Here is a 21624-nt window from a genome sequence, read left to right on the forward strand (position 1 = left end):
TTGATTGGTCAACTAAGTCATTTATTATATATTTTATTAGTCAATTGTATAATATCACGAAAAAGGTAAACTTTTGTTTAATAGCTATTTTTAAGCAATTGTTTATTATTGTTTATTATTGCTTACAGTTTTTAGTAAAATTATAACATTTTTCTTGTTTCACCCAATAATTTCCTTTTGAAAATCATATATCCATCCATGCTTGTACTTTTATTTTTGTAAGTTCTTCTTTACTGATATTCAGGGACAGATAACAGTAAAAGATGGCAAGAGGAACCCAGTATGTGTGTATGACTTCAATTCACAACAGACAAGTGGGTCAAATGTTATTGTTTATATTGAGTTTATTATATGTATTATATGTATTTGTTAGACAACTCATGCACTAATAATCTTATTGTACACTGAAATCAACAAATATTGTCTATAACTTTGTAAGTAAAGGATCCATTCTTTTCAGCATCACACAACATGGATGACAAGACGGTATGTTCCAGTGCATTGAGTGGGCATGGCGGGGCAGATTTCCATACTATCAATGCATTTGTCGATATGCTTCATGTATGTACAGCACTTTTGAACCTAGTTTGATTTAGTATATAGTGGTGAACATTTGCATAAAAGACTATGTACAGATTTTAATGGGAAAAAAACGTGTAAATCTAATTTCTCCTCATTGGTTATACAATGTAGTAACTTCTTTCCTCAGCCCTTTTCATAGTTGATGGGGTTTTCAGTTTGATTATAAATTAAGATTGTAGGTGAACCTTCCCAAATATATTGGAAGAGCCTAAATGGAGATGATGAATTAAATCTGAGACCACGTAGGACATCAATTTCCATCATTTAATTACAACAAATGCTACACATAAATCTATATAAGATAATCTAATGGTATGACCATAAAGTAAATGGTAATGCCATTTGATTATCTTTTACAAATTATTGCATAATGAAAACTGCCAAAGATAAGTTGATGTTCATCTAATACCCATTAACTAGTATTTACTTTGTCCAGATAGTTTCAACAATTGTACAATATATAGTTTAATTAAAGGATATTGTCATGTTTATACTCAAAAGACTGTGAGTGATGCAATTACACCATAGACACAAATTAAGATTTATGGTTTGGTCTATTTTTTTGCAGAATCCAAGTTCATCCACCATTGAAACTGGACCAGACGCTACGTTAGCAAGTCATGTGCTATGTTTCGCTGCTGAGCGGAGTAGAAAGGAAAACAGGACACTTTGTTTGAATGACGATGGAGTGTATGTCTAACAGCAAATATAGCAAGAAATGTCTGTAATATGTCAATTTTAAAAGGAAATTAGAGTATTTAGCTAACTTTTATACAATCAAAAAATGTCTGAGATTTACCAGTAATTATTCTTCCGGAATTTCAGACACCCAAGTGTGAATCAACATGAAGTGTATCTTTAAATTCAATGCCATGAAGAATAGTATGTGATTTTACAATAATAATTGTGGAAGGAACTGTATGAAAAAGGAGTTCATGTTTCCTTATACCCAAGCAAAAGTGTGGTTTACCAGTAACAGAGGAAAATCTGGTCGATTAAGTATGGATGCAATGGAGTGTATAAATTAGAACACAAGCTTGTTAAATTCTCTGTGATTAACCAGATGTTTATGTTTACACGACTCTTTGTTATCTTGTTTTCTGTTAAGCCTCTTTGTCAAGTTAAGATTTTTGAGAATATGTTATTTTCAACTAATGTTCATTTTTAGTAATGTTCATTTGTAATTGTAATTATGATTTATGTATGTCTTATAAACAATATTTTTGTATTTGTAATATTTTATTAACATAATATTTAACTGTTTCATGTCTTTAGATTGCTATCAATAACATTAATTGCCATCTGTGATAAACTATTATATATTTTGCAAATACATTTTGTATCCTTAATAGATTTATTGTTCTTTTTCTTAAAATGTTTATTGAGTTGTAATAGTTGTTGAAAGTTATACTTGCAATTTGAAAATTCATACTTATTTACCAATATCATTGGAGAATGAATGCTAAAGAATGAATAGTAGCCTCACAAAAATGTGAATTAGTTATTTTGTGAAACAAATGCAAGTACACAGTCAAATCATAAGTATAGGAAGCAAATAAATTTGCATTATTTATGCTAATAAAGTTTACAAAATTTAAATGCCCCTGTTTCAGTACTTCTAATCTCGGATGAGGTTTTGACAGTTTAATTTGAGCAGTTATTGCCAATGTAGCTCCAGACCAACATGCTTATCTTGCACAAATTGGTCGGGAGCTACCCTGTCAGCTATAGTCATGGAGCTACCCTGTCAGCTATAGTCATGGAGCTACCCTGTCAGTATAGTCCTGGAGCTACCCTGTCAGCAATAGTCATGGAACTACCCTGTCAGCTAGTCATGGAGCTACCCTGTCAGCTATAGTCATGGAGCTACCCTGTCAGCTATAGTCCTGGAGTTACCCTGTAAGCTATAGTCATGGAGCTACCCTGTCAGCTATAGTCATGGAGCTACCCTGTCAGCTATAGTCATGGAGGGTTTCATAGGGAACTACCCTGTCAGCTATAGTCATGGAGGGTTTCATAGGGAGCTACCCTGTCAGCTATAGTAATGGAGGGTTTCATAGGGAGCTACCCTGTCAGCTATAGTCATGGAGGGTTTCATAGGGAGCTACCCTGTCAGCTATAGTCATGGAGGGTTTCATAGGGAGCTACCCTGTCAGCTATAGTCATGGAGGGTTTCATAGGGAGCTACTCTGTCAGCTATAGTCATGGAGGGTTTCATAGGGAGCTACCCTGTCAGCTATAGTCATGGAGGGTTTCATAGGGAGCTACCCTGTCAGCTATAGTCATGGAGGGTTTCATAGGGAGCTACCCTGTCAGCTATAGTCATAGAGGGTTTCATAGGGAGCTACCCTGTCAGCTATAGTCATGAAGGGTTTCATAGGAAGCTGTTAAACATATAAATCATAATAAGATGACCTGTGTAACGCCTTGCATAAAACCCCATTTTCACAGCCCATATTAATTGATCTTAAGATAAGCTGTTAAACATATAAATCATAATAAGATGACATGTGTAACGCCCGTCTCCCTACATAAAGTCAATGTCATAATTTAAGGTAAAAGGTCAAATTTGCCATAAAACAGCCTAAAATTCCTATCTCAGCCAGAAGTTTGCCAAATGGATTTTAAAATAGCTTCACAAACGTAAACCGTCATAAGATGTACCTCATGACCCACCAGTCCCACTACTTAGATGGTCGATCAGGCTTAAAGGTCAAAGGAAACAAGTGGCCATTATTAAAGATTTAAATTCTTGTCACAACTTATAACTTTGCCACATTTTGATAAAGTTTAAAATAACTTGGAACAACAATCTTCCTTAAAGGGTCCTTTTCACGTTTGGGTAAATTGACAAAATTGAAAAAAGTTGTTCCAGATTTGCAAATTTTCGTTTGTTATATTTGTGAGGAAACAGAAATATTGAACATTTACCATGCTCTAAAATGGCCATTATATGCATCTTTTTAAGATTTAAAAACCTGAAAATTATAAAGCGTTGCAACACGAAAACGAATTAATAATTTGGCGAGTTCTGTTTTTGTCGTTATATCTCGTGAAACTATGAGGATTGATTATATCAAGTATAAAATACATCTAAAACATGTAATGTAACTGGAAGGATGGCCGAGTGGTCTAAGTGGTTTTTACTTCAGGACTCCAGGGGTCAGTGGTTCGAGCCCTGCTGGGGGTTACCTTTTTTTTCTTTTTTAAATTTTATTCTTGATTTTTTAATGGAGCTTTTTAGATCCAATGTTTACATTTTTCAATATAAAGCATTTACTGACAAACATCAGTACATGCCAAAATCTGTGAAAAGGCCCCTTTAAATGATCAAGGTCAGGCTTAGAAAAGCTCAAATATACCATAAAACAGCTATAACTGCCATTTTTAGATGGATTTAAAAATAATTTTGTAAATGTAATGCAGCATTACAAGATGTGTTGCATTTATCTGCAGTTCCCTATATGAAAGTTCAGGGTCAGGCCCAAAATTCACATTTTTGGTTGTTACAACTTTACAATTCATCTCTAAGCCATATTGATGGATTTAATGTTAACTTTGATCTTATTTAAACCATAATAAGTTGTCATGTTTAACACCTGTCTGTTAGAAAATTTATCTAAGACATTACTTTGCCATGTAACGAGGTCTTGTCAGCAATGTGCACACATGGTGTGGTCCTAGCTTCACAAAACAAAGTCAAAAGAATTACAGGAAGATCTCTGATTTGACCATACTCTAGGAATCTTCCCAAAACGTTTCCATAGACAAGATGCGGTTGTGAAACACAATGTCCCCCTATACGACGTTTGACCTTGAAGGATGACCTTGACCCTTCACCACTCAAAATGTGCAGCTCCATGAGATACACATGCATTTCAAATATAAAATTGCTAGCTTCAATATTGCAGAAGTGACATTACATGAGCAATTTTGACCCATATATTTGACCTTGAAGGATAACCTTGACCTTTCACCACTCAAAATGTGCAGCTCTATGAGATACACATGCATGCCAAATATCAAGTTGCTATCTTCAATATTGCAAAAGTATTAATAAAATAAGCAATTTGGGTCACATATATTTGACCTCTGACCTTAAAGAATGACCTTGACCTTTTACCACTCAAAATGTGCAGCTCCATGAGATACACATGCATGCCAAATATCAAGTTGCTATCTTCAATATTGCAAAAGTACTCATAAAATGAGCGATTTTGGCCACATATTTGACCTCTGACCTTGACCTTTCACCACTCAAAATGTGCAGCTCCATGAGATACACATGGATGCCAAATATCAAGTTGCTATCTTGAATATTAAAATACTGCAAAAGTGTACATTAAATTAGCGATTTTGACCCATATATTTGACCTTTGACCTTGAAGGATGACCTTGACCTTTCACCACTCAAAATGTGAAGCTCCATGAGATACATATGCATGCCAAATATCAAGTTGCTTTCTTCAATATTGCAAAAGTTATTGCAAATGTTAAAGTTGGCGCAAACAGACCAACAGACAACCAACCAACCAACCAACCGACAGGGCAAAAACAATATGTCCCCCACTACTATAGTGGGGGACATAAAAAGTAAACTATCAGTAACCATACAAGAAAGACAAGTAGCTTTATAAGCCTATGACTTTCATTGCAAGGAACAAGAACCTGTATAGGGCTGTGTGAATCCAGGTCAAGACTTTGAGAATATCTCAAGACACTTCCTCTTAGCAGATGATACCTTATAGAATATCTCAAGACACTTCCTCTTATCAGATGACACCTTTCAAGGATTTCTTTCTCTATGTGGTATTCATAGCTTTATACTAACACAAAGACATTGCAGCACATAAGAAATTTATTACATACACAATGATCAATTATTTTTAATAAGTTTTACAAAATTTCTCCATATTTAAAAAGCAAAAGAAAACTCATTCTCAACAACTATACTGTACAGGACATTCATCAAAGTAATAATTTTGTAAGCATTGGTGTAGATACAGCACATGCAATAACACAGATGTATGAAAAATAGAGGAAGCATTATTAAAATACAGACATGTATTGACACTTTGAAGAGTTAGACTTTTTAAGTATTTTGATATTTATTATAGAACAGTTTAACAGATAACACAAACAGCACAATATAATGTTAATGTTAAAATTAAGTATGAAATATAAGTGACTGCACCAAAAAGTATGTTACTTCTTCCAGATCCATTCTATACGTATATGTTCGGTTTATTGAGAAATGTTTACGAAAACAAATGTACAGCTTCGAGTCTATTCATTATCTACACTTGTTGCGTTTTAATTTCTATTTATAATAAAGAAGAGTTTTGTTCAGCTGGAGCAAAGAAAATATAAAAACACAGGTAATTTAGCTAGTTTTATTTGAAAGTTTGCATTCAAGCTTTTATTGGTCCTCTGTAACATTACGAAACAAACTAAAAAAGTAATTAGAACACCTTACATTAGCACACCTTAGTACTAAGAACTTAAAGAAGAGTAACAACAACGCGTCTGATCAAATATATATAGATTATCTTCTATGACTATACAATGAAATATGTACATGAAGTAATATAATACTAGTGTTCCGAGAAAAATATAAAATACTTACAAGAAATCCAAAAACATGGGCAATGTCATTAAGAAAATGCTGTGATTTCTTATGTAAAAGAAAATGCATAAACATAATTGAACAGATGTTTAAGCATTCCTTAATAAGAGCAAACTAACGAATTAATTTTAATAGAACCTCATCAATTGAGAGGTGAAACAAATATTTGTGTTGTAGCAATATGTTACAACTAAACCGGGGAACTGACCCTATTACAATTACCACAGCATTTTCTAAACGTCTTTGCCTAAGCTCGTAAATGAGCCAATTACATGATGAAGTCTAGTACGCAGTATATTAATCTAACTTACAAAAACTACATTTCAAACCATTAGACAATTATTGTAAGCGCAATATTACATCAAGACAGCACAATTTTAGCCAAACAATGTATTGGAGAGCCAAGGAAAACAGTCACATCTAGAACACAATTTACAGGATAAAATAAGACAACACTAACCTAACCGATGCACAATGACAAGCCACAATAACCATTTGTACAGACAAAACATATTCTCAAATGGACCAGCAGCCATTTTTGTATGAAGAAGATCTCAAAAGTTTAATATGTGAGCTGGCATTATTCATTTATAAATAATCTATATCTAACAACAAAATGATATCTCTATGTTGCAAAAGTTAAATAAAGTAAGGATTTCATAAAACATTTCATACTTAATGTGAGAGTTTCAAATGAATCTGGTGAAAAATCTATCAAAAACAGCAAACACAACACTGCCAAATTCATGAAATTTTTGTTATCAGACATCGAAATCAGAAGCACTAGGCAAGGAATTAATTCAGCATGAATTCCCTTTCATTCTGCCATAGTGCACAACCACGCCAGCCCTAGGGTAGGTTGTGTTGTATGCCAGGTTGGGAGGGTGCAGTGTTTAGTAGGTACCCCAGTTGGATCCACTGTAGCCCTTGTTGGAGCTCTTGGACTGAGACCCGGCCTGGCCACCTCGGCTGGAGGATGACGTGTCCTGAAAAAGGCATAACCACAGTGGCGTTAGCCCTATGATTATATGAATGTACACAATGAATATGATTTTATAAATGAGCACGATAAGCTTCAGTGATATGAACTTTGTAACAAAAAGCAAACAAGATATGTGCTTGTCGGAAACACTATGTCCCCTTCTGCGCCGCTTTGAAGCTATATATTTGACCTCTGACCTTGAAGAATGAACTTGACCTTTCATCACTCAAAATCTGCAGTTCCATGAGATACACTTGTATGCCAATTATGAAGTTGCTATCTTCAATATTGCAAAAGTTATGGCAAAATGTTAAAGTTGGAGCAAACAAACACACAAACCAACCAACCAAATATTATTTTTTTTTGGGGGGGGGGGGGGGGGGATTCTGGGGTGGGGCATGGGGGATGGTTTGGGTGGAGAGCATTGTGGTTTGTCAGGTAAGTGTTGTTTTGTCAAAGTATGAATCAAATGTGATCATAAACAAGGGCTGTTTGTAAAACATGCATGCCCCCCATATGGGCTGTCAGTTGTAGTGGCAGCCATTGTGTGATTACGTTTTTTGTCAATGTGATCTTGACCTTTTACCTAGTGACCTGAAAATCAATAGGGGTCATCTGCCAGTCATGATCAATGTACCTATGAAGTTTCATGATCCTAGGCCTAAGCGTTCTTGAGTTATCATCCGGAAACCATCAGGTGGACGGACGGACGGACCGACCAACATATGCAAAACAATATACCCCCTCTTCTTTGAAGGGGGGCATAACAAGAGCTGTCAGAGGACAGCGCGCTTGACTATTCGAGTGCTCGACAGTATGGGTGGGGGAGTGGGAGGAATTCTGGGTAGGGGCGTGGGGTATTGTTTGGGTGGAATCTATTGTGGTATTCAGATAACTGTTGTTTTGTCAAAGTAATAATAAAATGTGATCATAAATAAAGAAGTTTATATGCAATTTAAGCAAAATGTTCAATTATCTAAGTGTAAAAGGGGCCATAATTATGTCAAAATGCTTGATACAGTGGTCTGCTCTTGTTTATAGGTTGGGGTCATGTTGGTAAACAAGTATGCAACATATAAAAGCAATATGTCAAAGGATATAGCAAATATTTGGGGTAGTACGCAAACTTTAACATTGATTTATCAATAATATGCATATTATAAGTATAAAAGGGGCAATAATTATGACAAAATGCTTGATACAGTTGTATGCTCTTGTTTATAGGTTGGGGTCATGATGGTAAACAAGTATGCAAAATATGAAAGCAATATGTCAAGGAACATTGAAAATATTCAGGGTAGTACGCAAACTTAAACATTTGCTGCATATACTAAGTGGAAAAGGGGCCATAATTATGAATAAATGCTTGATAAGAGTTGTCTGATCTTGTTTATAGGTTGGGGTCATGTTGGTTAACAGGCATGCAAAATATGAAAGCAATATGTAAAGGGAAAATGAAAATAATTGGGGTAGAACGAAAACTTGAACATTTGCACGCTAACGGAACGGAAACGCAGACGACGGGGTGAGTAGGATCGCTCCACTATATATATTTCATATATAATAGTCGAGCTTATAAAGAAGTTATGGCAATTTAAGCAAAATGTTCAATTATCTAAGAATAAAAGGGGCCATAATTCTGTCAAAATGCTTGATACAGTTGTCTGCTCTTGTTTATAGATTGGGATCATGTTGGTAAAGAAGTATGCAAAATATGAAAGCAATATGTCAAAAGACATAGAAAATATTTGAGGTGGTACGCAAACTTTAACATAGATTTATCAATAATATGCATATTCTAAGTATAATAGGGGCAATAATTCTGTCAAAATGCTTGATACAGTTGTTTGCTCTTGTTTATAGATTGGGGTCATGTTGGTAAAGAAGTACGCAAAATAAAAAAGCAATATGTCAAAGCATATAGGAAATATTTGGAGTAGTACGCAAACTTAACATTTGCATGCCGACGCCGGGGTGAGTAGGATAGCTCCACTATATATATTTCATATATAATAGTCGAGCTAAAACGAGATGTGTTTGTCAGAAACACAATGCCCGCTAATGCACCGCTTTTTTTGTGGACCTTTGACCTTGAAGGATGACCTTGACCTTTCACCACTAAAAATGTGCAGCTCCATGAGATACACATGCATGCCAAATATCAAGTTGCTATGTTTAATATTTCAAAAGTTATTGCAAAACTTTACTATATTAAAGTTTAAAAAAATTTGACCTTTGACCTTGAAGGATGACCTTGACCTTTCACCACTAAAAATGTGCAGCTCCATGAGAGCCAAATATCAAGTTGCTATGTTCAATATTTCAAAAGTTATTGCAAAACTTTACAATATTAAAGTTTGAAATTTTTGACCTTTGACCTTGAAGGATGACCTTGACCTTTCACCACTCAAAATGTGCAGCTCCATGAGATACACATGCATGCCAAATATCAAGTTGCCATGTTCAATATTTCAAAAGTTATTGCAAAACTTTACTGTAAAGTTTTGGGACAGAATGACAGACAGAAAGACAGGCCAAAAACAATATACCCCCGATCATTCGATCCGGGGGCATAAAAACATATTTTTGCTCATTTAATTATTGATGCTTTGACTCCAAGTCAAAGTGTACAAAAGCTATTTATAATGACAAATTTCTAACTAGAATAACCAAACTTTGCCTATGGTGTATTTTAATGTGGGCAGATTTTTTCCCACCATTTTGAGAATGGGGCCGGGTCTTTCTGGATTGGGAAAATTTGTGGGGTTTTGACTTAAATTGGGAAATTAGTGTCGTTGTTTTGCTTTACACAAAATGCTTCAAAATTGAGAATACAAGTGTTTTCAGTATTATTTTTTACTAAGGTTGAACTTTTATGGATGGAAGATATATTGAGATCTATTTTTTCTTTCTTTTTTTTTGGAAACCTTCCATTGTGAATTTTTAGCTCCAATTTGGAGAAAATTGTATACTTTTTTTCCATTGGGGAATGGGGCCGATTACCCGACCCAATTTTAAATGAAACAAGGGCTGTTTGTAAAACATGCATGCCCCCCATATGGGCTGTCCGTTGTAGTGGCAGCCATTGTGTGAATACGATTTTTGTCACTGTGACCTTGACCTTTGACCTAGTGACCTGAAAATCAATAGGGGTCATCTGCGAGTCACGATCAATGTACCTATGAAGTGTCATGATCCTAGGCAAAAGCGTTCTTGAGTTATCATCCAAAAACCATTTTACTATTTCGGGTCACCGTGACCTTGACCTAGTGACCTCAAAATCAATAGGGGTCATCTGCGAGTCATGATCAATCTACCCATGAAGTTTCATGATCCTAGGCGTATGCATTCTTGAGTTATCATCCGGAAACCATTTTACTATTTCGGGTCACCGTGACCTTGACCTTTGACCTAGTGACCTCAAAATCAATAGGGGTCATCTGCAAGTCATGATCAATGTACCTATGAAGTTTCATGATCCTAGCCCCAAGCCTTCTTGAGTTATCATCCGGAAACCACCTGGTGGACGGACCGACCGACAGACCGACCGATCGACAGACGTGCAAAGCAATATACCCACTCTTCTTCGAAGGGGGGCATAAAACAAACACTGGTGTGGAATAAATGTTGTAAGTTTGCTGGATTTTCCTCAAGCCATTCTTGAGAAGATAGCTTACAGAAACTTACTGGTGAATAGGTTAATTTCTAAGCATTACAATGCCCCTAAGTTTGACAAATATCAAGCTAGATTTACTAAACATGGCCTATGGGGTCATTCACAGGTAAATTTCTAAGCATTACAATGCCCCTAATTTTGACAAATGCCAAGCTAGATTTACTAAACATTGCCAATGTGGTCCTTTTAATATGGGAAATAAATGTTTGAAGTTGGAATGACATCCCTCATACTATTCATCAGAAAATTGCTTACCAAAAACTTTATCGTTGCTCTTCTAAAAACCAAGCTAAAAAGGGAAATATCTCAATGAAACCCGAACATTACCCTACCTAAAGAGAAGCATAACTTAAGAGTTCCTTACCTGGATTGGATGATGCATCATCTGTGAGTGGGGCTGATGGGCCATCATGGGCACAAAGGGAGTCCCATAGGGGCCAGTGTGGGCACCCAAAGGTCCCGTCTGGTTCCCTGTGGCCAGCTGGCCCCCCATAGGCAGGTTGAAGGGAGGCGGGGTTCCAGTGTGGAATGCCTGCTTGTCAAAAGCCTGAGTGTGGTTCTTCTGGGCATAGCCACCCGCCAGTGGGATGTCTGACGACACTGAACCGCTCACAGAAGCTGGAAGGATTGGAAACATACTTCACAATTACTTCTATGCTTGAAATTCATGCAGTATTGTTCCTATGTGCTGATATTAATCAAAATAAGAAATATTTCATTTTACAGTTAACACTCATACGAAAATCCATAGATAATTTCATTACTAACATACCGGTTTGCTTGCTTGTGACTTATGTATGTAACATCTGTTCATGAGTGGCTAATAAATATTTTATTGCAAAACAAAATATATTTACACTGAAAAACCCGTACATTTTAGCTGTTACACACAAATAATACCATAATCAGAACCAACAAGTTGAACCCAAGTATCTCAGCTGGATTGAGCCAAATGCTCAGCAAATACACAAGTGATTTTTGAGGACTAGACTTGTAATGCTGCTGACAAAGACTGCAGACTCTGACTTACAGTTGGCAGTGGGTTTTGGTTGGGCCTGGTTGCTGCCATAGGGACTTTTGAAGTCGGCCGCACTGGGTCCAGAGAGATCCTCATAACCTGTGGGCAGATGAGCACTATTTATGATGATTACTGACATTAACATACATTATTTGTTTGTTCTATAAAACAAGAAAGTCTTCTTTCACAATCAAATAATCACATGGCAGTAGATATTTACATCAAATGTTCTTCTACATGAAATCTATAAGCGTTTTCATATCTGATTATCAATTTCTACTCAAAGGATAAGGTCTTATGAACTTCTACTGAAAGTGATTGAAGGTTGAGGCTTTAGTGGTCGCCAAGTCACATACCTTTGTTAGCTCCATACTGCAGGTGTGATCCATAGCTCTTCTGCTGGTACTGTGAGTTGGCAGGGGTGCCGGAATTGGTCACCTGTGGCATCTGAAAAAATACCTTTTCAGTTATACCCATGACAGAAACAACTAGAGCTTTGTCACAGATGTGACGAATACGCCCACATTCCGCATTGACACAGAATATTTTGAATGTTGTCTTCACAAAAAACAACGGACACCATGCTTAAAGTTTAAAACGCACTAAGTGACCCTGTGACTTTGTTTTTGACCTGGCATGGCCCATGTTCGAACTTGACCTACACATCATCTAGATACAACTTCTGACCAAGTTTGGTGAAGCTCTGATGAAAACTACTTGAATTAGAGAGCGGACACCATTCTCAATGTTTAAAACGCACTAAGTGACCCCGTGACCTAGTTTTTGACCCCGCATAGCCCATGTTGGAACTTGACCTACACATCATCTATATGCAACTTCTGACAAAGTTTGGTGAAGCTCTGATGAAAACTACTTGAATTAGAGAGCGGACACCATGCTCAATGTTTCAAACACACTAAGTGACCCCCTTGACCTCATTTTTGACCCGGCATGACCCATATTCGAACTTAACCTAGACATCATCTAGATACAACATCTGACCAAGTTTGGTGAAGATCGGATGAAAACAACTTGAATTAGAGAGCGGACACTTAATACGGACCGACCGACAAGCTCACTCCTATATACCCCCCTAAACTTCGTTTGTGGGGGTAAAATGAGCAGTTCCTTCAAAAGTATCTGATTCAGAGTAAAGGTTAGTGTGCACTGCTCTTCCATGGAATTTTTTTAATGCTATAGTGTGAGCAACATCCCTTAGGAAAATTCATTTGAAGTCCTCCAGTTTTCCTCCAAAATGACATACCTAAAAATTGTATCCCCCGATAATTTTATCACCAGAAAGTTATCCCAAAATTGGTTTTAAATGTGCAATTTTTGTCCACCAGTTGTAGGATAAGGTCCCTTCTCAAAACATTAACAAGAGCATGCTAAAGACAGCATGATTGACTATTCTTCTGCTTTGAAAGTGTTATGAACATTTTTTGTCAGTCACCTAATATAATGAATTGAATACTTGTAATAGAAACAATGATCAATGAACCTTCACCACAATTCTCTCGGAACAAAAAGTGGCATCATTTTGGTTAAGAAAAGTAAGAGTTATGAAACTTGACCAGTAAACATACACTCTATCCACAAACATGTGTGAAGTTTCAACTAAATAATTGTAGAAGAAACAGAGATATAGAGATGTTGCATAATTTTCATTATCACAGCATTATGCAGACACGAATTCTAAGAAATTGGTGAATAGCACAGCTTTGACTTTTTTTTTAAAGTCTGGCGTATGAAAACATACAACTTGCCCCAAAAGACATTTTCTACCAAAATTATGTATGTTATGTTTAAAGCTGTGAGTCCACAATACATCATATAGTCTACTCGCGCCAAGCAAAAGGAAACACCACTGCCACTTCTACCTCAAGGAACCTCCACATGGCCCCGTACAGAGGAAACAAAATCTAGCCTGTGACTTTTTAGTAAACCCTGATTTAAACCTATTAATTAACACTGACATAACAACCAAGCCTTTTCAAATAGCCTGCCAACCTGAAGGATGGGGAACTGGAAGCCAGGACTGCCGGGTATCATGTTGGGTGGGTAGTAGTAGTGGCTGTAGTTGAGGATGAATGGTGGTTGTTGTTGTTGATGGCTGCCCTGTGCTTGGCCTGCAGAGGGCGTGGACGCCATGGTTCCTGTTGGAGACTGTGCATCTACTCTCGGTACCTTGCCACTGTCCGCTGAACCTGCATGCAATACACATGTCAAATGTAAACTAAGCAATTTATATATATATTTTACATAACACAAGAAATAAATTATAGGAGTTATCACAACCTGATTTTTCAAAAGAAAAATATTATTCTAATATTTGATCATTAAAACACACAATTTCTAGATTAATCAAGTAAGAATTTGCTGTTGGTTTCTAAAATAAGGAATTCAAAAGGAGCAAAATAGACAAAAGTATCAACCATTTACAGGCATCAAAATTTGATATTGTGTTACTTGTCCATTAGAACAAATGCCATTTGCAACTTATCCTTTAAACAAATTTGAGTTCATGATAAGAAAAAAACATGGACAAATAGCATAGCCTTCTAACGTATTGAATTGACTTTCACTCAGGATTAATCTTGACATTTACATGTATATACTGAAAGATCAAGAGCAAAATATCAGGGTCCTGTGCCCTACATCTGTGTACATATACTCCCTTGCTCTATTCCCCCCCCCCCCCCCCCCACTCTTGCTGACACTGTCAACTAGTTAACACAAACGGTTTGAATATCTTTGGAATTTTAGAAGGTGAGCAAATGAAGAAAGCTTAAAACTTAAATACATGTGTTTGACAAAGACACTTCTATGATTTATCAAATCATTAAAAACTTCAGCAGAATGGTCAGGATTTTAGCAACAAAAATGCATATTTTGCAATTTTAAATATTTTCGTATTTCTGAGAGATATTTGTTTAAGCCAATTTGCCCATACCTGTGTATGGAACTGTAGGTACTGTGGGAAGAGACTGCTGTGTGCTGTTGGCCGTCAACGTTGTTGGGGGGATCTGAATGCCAGCTGCAGCAGCATTGGTCAGATCATACAGGTTACTGTTCTGTAAGACACAACAGTTTTGGTCAAATCATACAGGTTACTGTTCTGTAAAACACAACAGAATTGGTCAGATCATACAGGTTACTGTTCTGTAAGACACACAAGTATTGGTCAGATCATACAGGTTACTGTTCTGTAAGACACACAAGTATTGGTCAGATCATACAGGTTACTGTTCTGTAAGACACAACAGTATTGGTCAGATCATACAGGTTACTGTTCTGTAAAACACAACAGCATTGGTCAGATCATACAGGTTACTGTTCTGTAAGACACACAAGTATTGGTCAGATCATACAGGTTACTGTTCTGTAAAACACAACAGTATTGGTCACATCATACAGGTTACTGTTCTGTAAGACACAACAGTATTGGTCAGATCATACTAGTTACTGTTCTGTAAGACACACAAGTATTGGTCAGATCATACAGGTTACTGTTCTGTAAAACACAACAGCATTTGATCAGATCATACAGGTTACTGTTCTGTAAGACACGCAAGTATTGGTCAGATCATACAGGTTAGTGTTCTGTAAGACACACAAGTATTGGTCAGATCATACAGGTTACTGTTCTGTAAAACACAACAGAAATGGTCAGATCATACAGGTTACTGTTCTGTTAAACACTATTGGTCAGATCATACAGGTTACTGTTCTGTAAAACAGAACATAATTGGTCAGATCATACAGGTAACTGTTCTGTTAGACACACAAGTATTGGTCAGATCATACAGGTTACTGTTCTGTAAAACACAACAGTATTGGTCAGATTATACAGGTTACTGTTCTGTAAGACACAACAGAATTGGTCAGATCATAGAGGTTACTATTCTGTAAGACACACAAGTATTGGTCAGATCATACAGGTAACTGTTCTGTAAGACACAACAGTATTGGTCAGATCATACAGGTTTCTGTTCTGTAAAACACAACAGAATTGGTCAGATCACACAGGTTACTGTTCTGTAAGACACACTAGTATTGGGTCAGATCATACATGTTACTGTTCTGTAAGACACAACAGTTTTGGTCATATCATACAGGTTATTGTTCTGTAAGACACAACAATATTGGTCAGATCATACAGGTTACTGTTGTGTAAAACACAACAGTATTGGTCAGATCATACAGGTTACTGTTCTGTAAAACACAACAAAATTGGTCAGATCATACATGTTACTGTTCTGTAAGACACAACATAATTGGTCAGATCAAACAGGTTACTGTTCTGTAAAACACAACAGAATTGGTCAGATCATACAGATAACTGTTCTGTAAAACACAACAGTATCGGTCAGATCATACAGGTTACTGTTCTGTAAAACACAACAGTATTGGTCAGCTCATACACAGGTCACTGTTCTGTAAGACACACAAGTATTGGTCAGATCATACAGGTTACTGTACTGTAAGACACAACAGTATTGGTCAGATCATACAGGTTACTGTTCTGTAAAACACAACAGTATTGGTCAGATTATACAGGTTACTGTTCTGTAAGACACAACAGTATTGGTCAGATCATAAAGGTTACTGTTCTGTAAAACACAACAGTATTGGTCAGCTCATACACAGGTCACTGTTCTGTAAGACACACAAGTATTGGTCAGATCATACAGGTTACTGTACTGTAAGACACAACAGTATTGGTCAGATCATACAGGTTACTGTTCTGTAAAACACAACAGTATTGGTCAGATTATACAGGTTACTGTTCTGTAAGACACAACAGTATTGGTCAGATCATAAAGGTTACTGTTCTGTAAAACACAACAGTATTGGTCAGATCATACAGGTTACTGATCTGTAAGACACACAAGCAATGGTCAGATCATACAGGTTACTGGTCTATAAGACACACAAGCATTGGTCAGATCAAAAAGGTTACTGTTCTGTAAGACACACAAGCATTGGTCAGATCATACAGGTTACAGTTCTGTAAGACACAACAGTATTGGTCAGATCATACAGGTATACAGGTCTTCTGTAAGACAATGTCAGAAAACAGTGTTAGTCTGTCATATAGTCATGCACATGAATTCATCACCAAAATTAAATAAACAAATATCCACAATGAGGATTTAATAAGTTGTTTAACTAAGGTTTAGTTATTTAACGTTGGAATAATTTTTAATGGGTTGTCTGTAACAGAGACCTATCATTACAACTTGAGAAATCTTCAGCTCATGTATATGAGCAGCCCTCTGGAAAACCAGACTTAATGCGTGTGCTAATCAGGGGAACACCAGACTTAATGCATGTGCTAATCAGGGGAACACCAGACTTAATGCATGTGCTAATCAGGGGAAAACCAGACTTAATGCATGTGCTGATCAGGGGAACACCAGACTTAATGCGTGTGCTAATCAGGGGAACACCAGACTTAATGCATGTGCTAATCAGGGGAAAACCAGACTTAATGCATGTGCTAATCAGGGGAACACCAGACTTAATGTGTGTGCTTATCAGGGGAACACCAGACTTAATGCGTGTGCTAATCAGGGGAAAACCAGACTTAATGCGTGTGCTAATCAGGGGAAAACAGACTAAATGCATGTGCTAATCAGAGGAAAACCAGACTTAATGCTTGTGCTAATCAGGGGAACACCAGACTTAATGCATGTGCTAATCAGGGGAACACCAGACTTAATGCACATGCTAATCCGGGGAAAACCAGACTTAATGCATGTGCTAATCAGGGGAACACCAGACTTAATGCGTGTGCTAATCAGGGGAACACCAGACTTAATGCGTGTGCTAATCAGGGGAAAACCAGACTTAATGCGTGTGCTAATCAGGGGAAAACAGACTAAATGCATGTGCTAATCAGAGGAAAACCAGACTTAATAAGTGTGCTAATCAGGGGAAAACAGACTTAATGCATGTGCTAATCAGGGGAAAACCAGACTTAATGTGTGTTGTCATCAGGGAAAACCAGACTTAATGCGTGTGCTAATTGGGGATAACCAGACTTAATGCGTGTGCTAATCAGGGGGAAAACCAGACTGAATGCGTGTGCTAATCAGGGGAAAACCAGACTTAATGCTTGTGATAATCAGGGGAAAACCAGACTGAATGCGTGTGCTAATCAGAGGAAAACCAGACTGAATGTGTGTGCTAATCAGAGGAAAACCAGACTGAATGTGTGTGCTAATCAGAGGAAAACCAGACTGAATGTGTGTGCTAATCAGAGGAAAACCAGACTGAATGCGTGTGCTAATCAGAGGAAAACCAGACTGAATGCGTGTGCTAATCAGGGACAACACTTTCCACCTACATGTACACTGGGCTTTCATTTAGAATAGACTTCCTTATACAAATAATTTCCGGAAAGAGCAAAGTGTCGTCTCTGATTAGTATGTGCGGACTCCACAGGCTTATCTGGGACAACACTTTACACCAGGGTTTTTTTTTAGAAAAAGGGGAAGACGCTGGACGCTGGGTAAAAGGGGAAAATCGAGCGCGAAAAAGACATATTTGGGGAAAAAATAAAAACTGTTCATTTCAATGTCTATAACTCGCCTACAGACTTCAGGTTTTTTTTTAGAAAGAGACATGTCTCTGACCTTTTTGTTCTTAAACACATGAACAAGTATGATATTAAAGTCAAAGTCCTAAATAAAGTTGCAGGGGTAGATCTAATAATGGGAAATGTTTTCAACTGGGGCCGGGGAACGATTTCAATATTGTGATTTCAATTTCATGATGAATGGGTTGACGATCTAGATCTGCTACAGTATTTGAAGGGAAAGGTGCGGCAGCTGCCGATTGTCTACTTTCACTTTCACAATAATCCGACAGTATTAATCGATGTTGATTACATGTACCTCCGAATCCTGCTGGGTTTCAACGGTTTTTGATGATTCATTCTTAAATAAAAGCTGCGCCATGAGCGCATGATACGCCCGTCGTTCGCCAATGAAGTAGTAAGGTAATAAATAACCCTTTGAATCATTTTTTTACTTCAGTTTATTTGTATTTGAATACATGGTTTATTTTATAAGTACATGAGCATGGAAATCACGAAATTTTGACGAACAAAGTCCCATAACTCTGGAACGACAATTCAGAATTCCGTCAAAAACGAAAGGGGATCAGGGTTTATCAATATTAAGATTGTGTTGAAATTTGAAAAAAATCCATCGAAGGATATTTGAGCTACAGTAGGACATTCAATGAAATCACGAAATTTTGACGAACAAAGTCCCATAACTCTGGAACGACAATTCAGAATTCCGTCAAAAACGAAAGGGGATCAGGGTTTATCAATATTAAGATTGTGTTAAAATTTGAAGAAAATCTGTCAAAGGATATTTGACGTAGCGTACGACATTAACAGACGGACGGACGGACGCGGGGTATACCATAATACGTCCCGTCATAGACGGGCGTATAAAAATGCGTCAACGCAATTAATATTTTCCGAGTCCGAACGTTTTATTTTGTTCGTGTACGAACGCCAATTGTGAGACTTTTTTTCTGTTTTAACGTTTATACCCATCTTGGCTTTCACATAACCCGGATGAAAACTCGACTTGTTTCCGGTAATTAATTGACGAATCACCCTTCTCGCGCAAGACGGGAATCCAGTAAATTAGTCACATGATTAATACGATTAGTTGCCCGGTTTCTATGACGTAATTTAAGAGCTATATATAGAATCACTGGGATTCCCAGATTTGAGTGTTCGTCGGGAGAGAGAGAGAGAGAGCGTGATTGTTGTACATGGTACAAATAGGATAAGTGTCGACTTTCCAAAAGAAAGAAAAAAACATTTCTTTGAGGGTAAAATATTATATTTTGGTGAAAAATTATATTTTTGGAGGGGAAATGGTAGTTTTAGGGGAAAATTCTGGTAGGGGAAGACGCCGATTATCGGCGTTACTTTCTTAGTAAAAAAAACCCCTGTACACACATTCATAAAGACAGGTATTCCGACAGCACTGCTCATATATTCATGCTCAATATAATGAAAAATTGTTTCTCAGAGAGCTCAGAATCCGGTAAAGGTTCATCAATAGACATGCCATTGAATGCATGTTTTCTAAAGTGTTAAATTCCTCAAAGCTCCATAAAACTTCTGCAAATCTTTCAGGCCTACATGTAGAATACATTTATTTCAACACACACTTTAACTTCATAAATTTGCATTAAGACTATAACGTAATGGTATTTGACATATTTAGATAAAATGAAATATTTAAAATGTGAATATCAAGTTCAGAATCCGGTAAAATATTCACCAGCATGAACGACTATGTCATTCATTATTAGATGATAATTTTCATCACAACTTAATTCACATTGATATTGCATTAATTGCATGGCATAGATAAAAATACAGAACTAAAATGTCCCGTCCTTGTAATGAATACATAGTGACTGTTGTATAGAAAGAAAAGTGTAGTTATTTTATGCAAACCATGTGGCTCAGAATGCGCTACTTTGGCAGCATACTTAGTTCTGAATTAAAAATTACTTCCTCATTGCCACGAACATATGATATTTCTAACATATACCTACATATTTACCTTAACATTCATAGTTTTAAATATTTAATGAATGACCATGTACATGTAACTAATTCTTACACTATTGGTTTCATAACAACACACATGGACCATTTTCATAAAAGGCATTTGTCTCTTTTGAAAACCTATTTGCCGTTGAAAAGGCTTGATTTTCACACAATTATCATATGGCTCAGAATGCGCTACATTGTCAGAATGTATGTTTCTGAAATAAATGAAGAATCCCTCATTGCCAAGTTGTTTTGAATACCAAACAGTTATATGCAAACCTTAAGTTCCCAATATCAGGTATTTTCTTAATGCTTTAATATATAATATGAATTTTCTTAAATTCTACTAGAAATGAGTCACAGAGAGTGAATCCCTGACAACACAAACATTGGGCACAGACACATCCACTATATTCAACATTAATCAAGAGCTGTCACCATAGGATGACTTATGCCCCCTATAAATGCTTGATAGAAGTTATGAGCTTTTTTCAAAACCTAAACCCAGATTTTGAAACCTAAACGCGGACCCTAAGTTCAAGGTCAAGGTCACAGGGGTCAAAATTTGTGTGCGTATGGAAAGGCCTTGTCCATATACACATGCATACCAAATCAAATATGAAGGTAATATCTCAAGGGACATAGAAGTTATGAGCATTTTTCAAAACCTAAACGCAGATTTCGAAACCTAAACGCGGACCCTAAGTTCAAGGTCAAGGTCACAGGGGTAAAAATATTTGTGCATATGGAAAAGCCTTGTCCATATACATACGCATACCAAATATGAAGGTTATATCTCAAGGGACATAGAAGTTATGAGCATTTCCGAAACCTAAACGCAGATTTCGAAACCTAAACGCTGACCCTAAGTTCAAGGTCACAGGGGTAAAAATTGTTGTGCGTATGGAAAGGCCTTGTCCATAAATACATGCATACAAAATATGAAAATTATATCTCAAGGGACATAGAAGTCATGAGCATTTTTCAAAACCTAAACGCAGATTTCGAAACCTAAACGCGGACCCTAAGTTCAAGGTAACAGGGGTAAAAATATTTGTGCGTATGGAAAGGCCTTGTCCATATACACACGCATACCAAATATGAAGGTTATATCTCAAGGGACATAGCAGTTATGATCATTTTT

The 21624-nt window shown here is 36.8% G+C and overlaps 3 protein-coding genes across 49 annotated transcripts in view; 2 read left to right on the forward strand and 1 right to left on the reverse strand.

Moving 5' to 3' along the window:
* Positions 1 to 1933, forward strand: part of LOC127876940 (myo-inositol 2-dehydrogenase-like) — a 103067-nt gene extending 101134 nt beyond the window's left edge. For all 41 annotated transcript variants that reach the window (XM_052422476.1, XM_052422481.1, XM_052422483.1 and 38 more), the window contains 3 exons: positions 245 to 314; positions 461 to 561; positions 1151 to 1933. In XM_052422476.1, coding sequence (XP_052278436.1) covers positions 245 to 314; positions 461 to 561; positions 1151 to 1282 — 303 coding nt within the window. In that variant the 3' untranslated portion in view covers positions 1283 to 1933. The remainder of the gene's footprint in view (positions 1 to 244; positions 315 to 460; positions 562 to 1150) is intronic.
* The window catches only part of LOC127876953 (uncharacterized), a 90586-nt gene that overhangs the window by 16344 nt on the left and 52618 nt on the right, over positions 1 to 21624 (forward strand). The gene's annotated exons all lie outside the window — the stretch shown is intronic.
* Positions 5423 to 21624, reverse strand: part of LOC127876934 (protein lingerer-like) — a 91421-nt gene continuing 75219 nt past the window's right edge. For 4 of the 7 annotated variants that reach the window (XM_052422441.1, XM_052422442.1, XM_052422443.1 and 1 more), the window contains 6 exons: positions 14838 to 14958; positions 13895 to 14091; positions 12241 to 12331; positions 11897 to 11983; positions 11231 to 11484; positions 5423 to 7194 (listed from right to left, as the gene is read on the reverse strand). In XM_052422441.1, the coding sequence (XP_052278401.1) occupies positions 7102 to 7194; positions 11231 to 11484; positions 11897 to 11983; positions 12241 to 12331; positions 13895 to 14091; positions 14838 to 14958 (843 nt within the window). In that variant the 3' untranslated portion in view covers positions 5423 to 7101. Of the gene's footprint in view, positions 7195 to 11230; positions 11485 to 11896; positions 11984 to 12240; positions 12332 to 13894; positions 14092 to 14837; positions 14959 to 15449; positions 15532 to 15841; positions 15923 to 16018; positions 16100 to 21624 lie in introns of those variants that run through there. The other 3 variants (XM_052422445.1, XM_052422446.1, XM_052422444.1) reach the window with 3 other exon arrangements.

This window comes from Dreissena polymorpha, chromosome 4, assembly GCF_020536995.1.
Source record: "Dreissena polymorpha isolate Duluth1 chromosome 4, UMN_Dpol_1.0, whole genome shotgun sequence".
NCBI lineage: Eukaryota > Metazoa > Mollusca > Bivalvia > Myida > Dreissenidae > Dreissena > Dreissena polymorpha.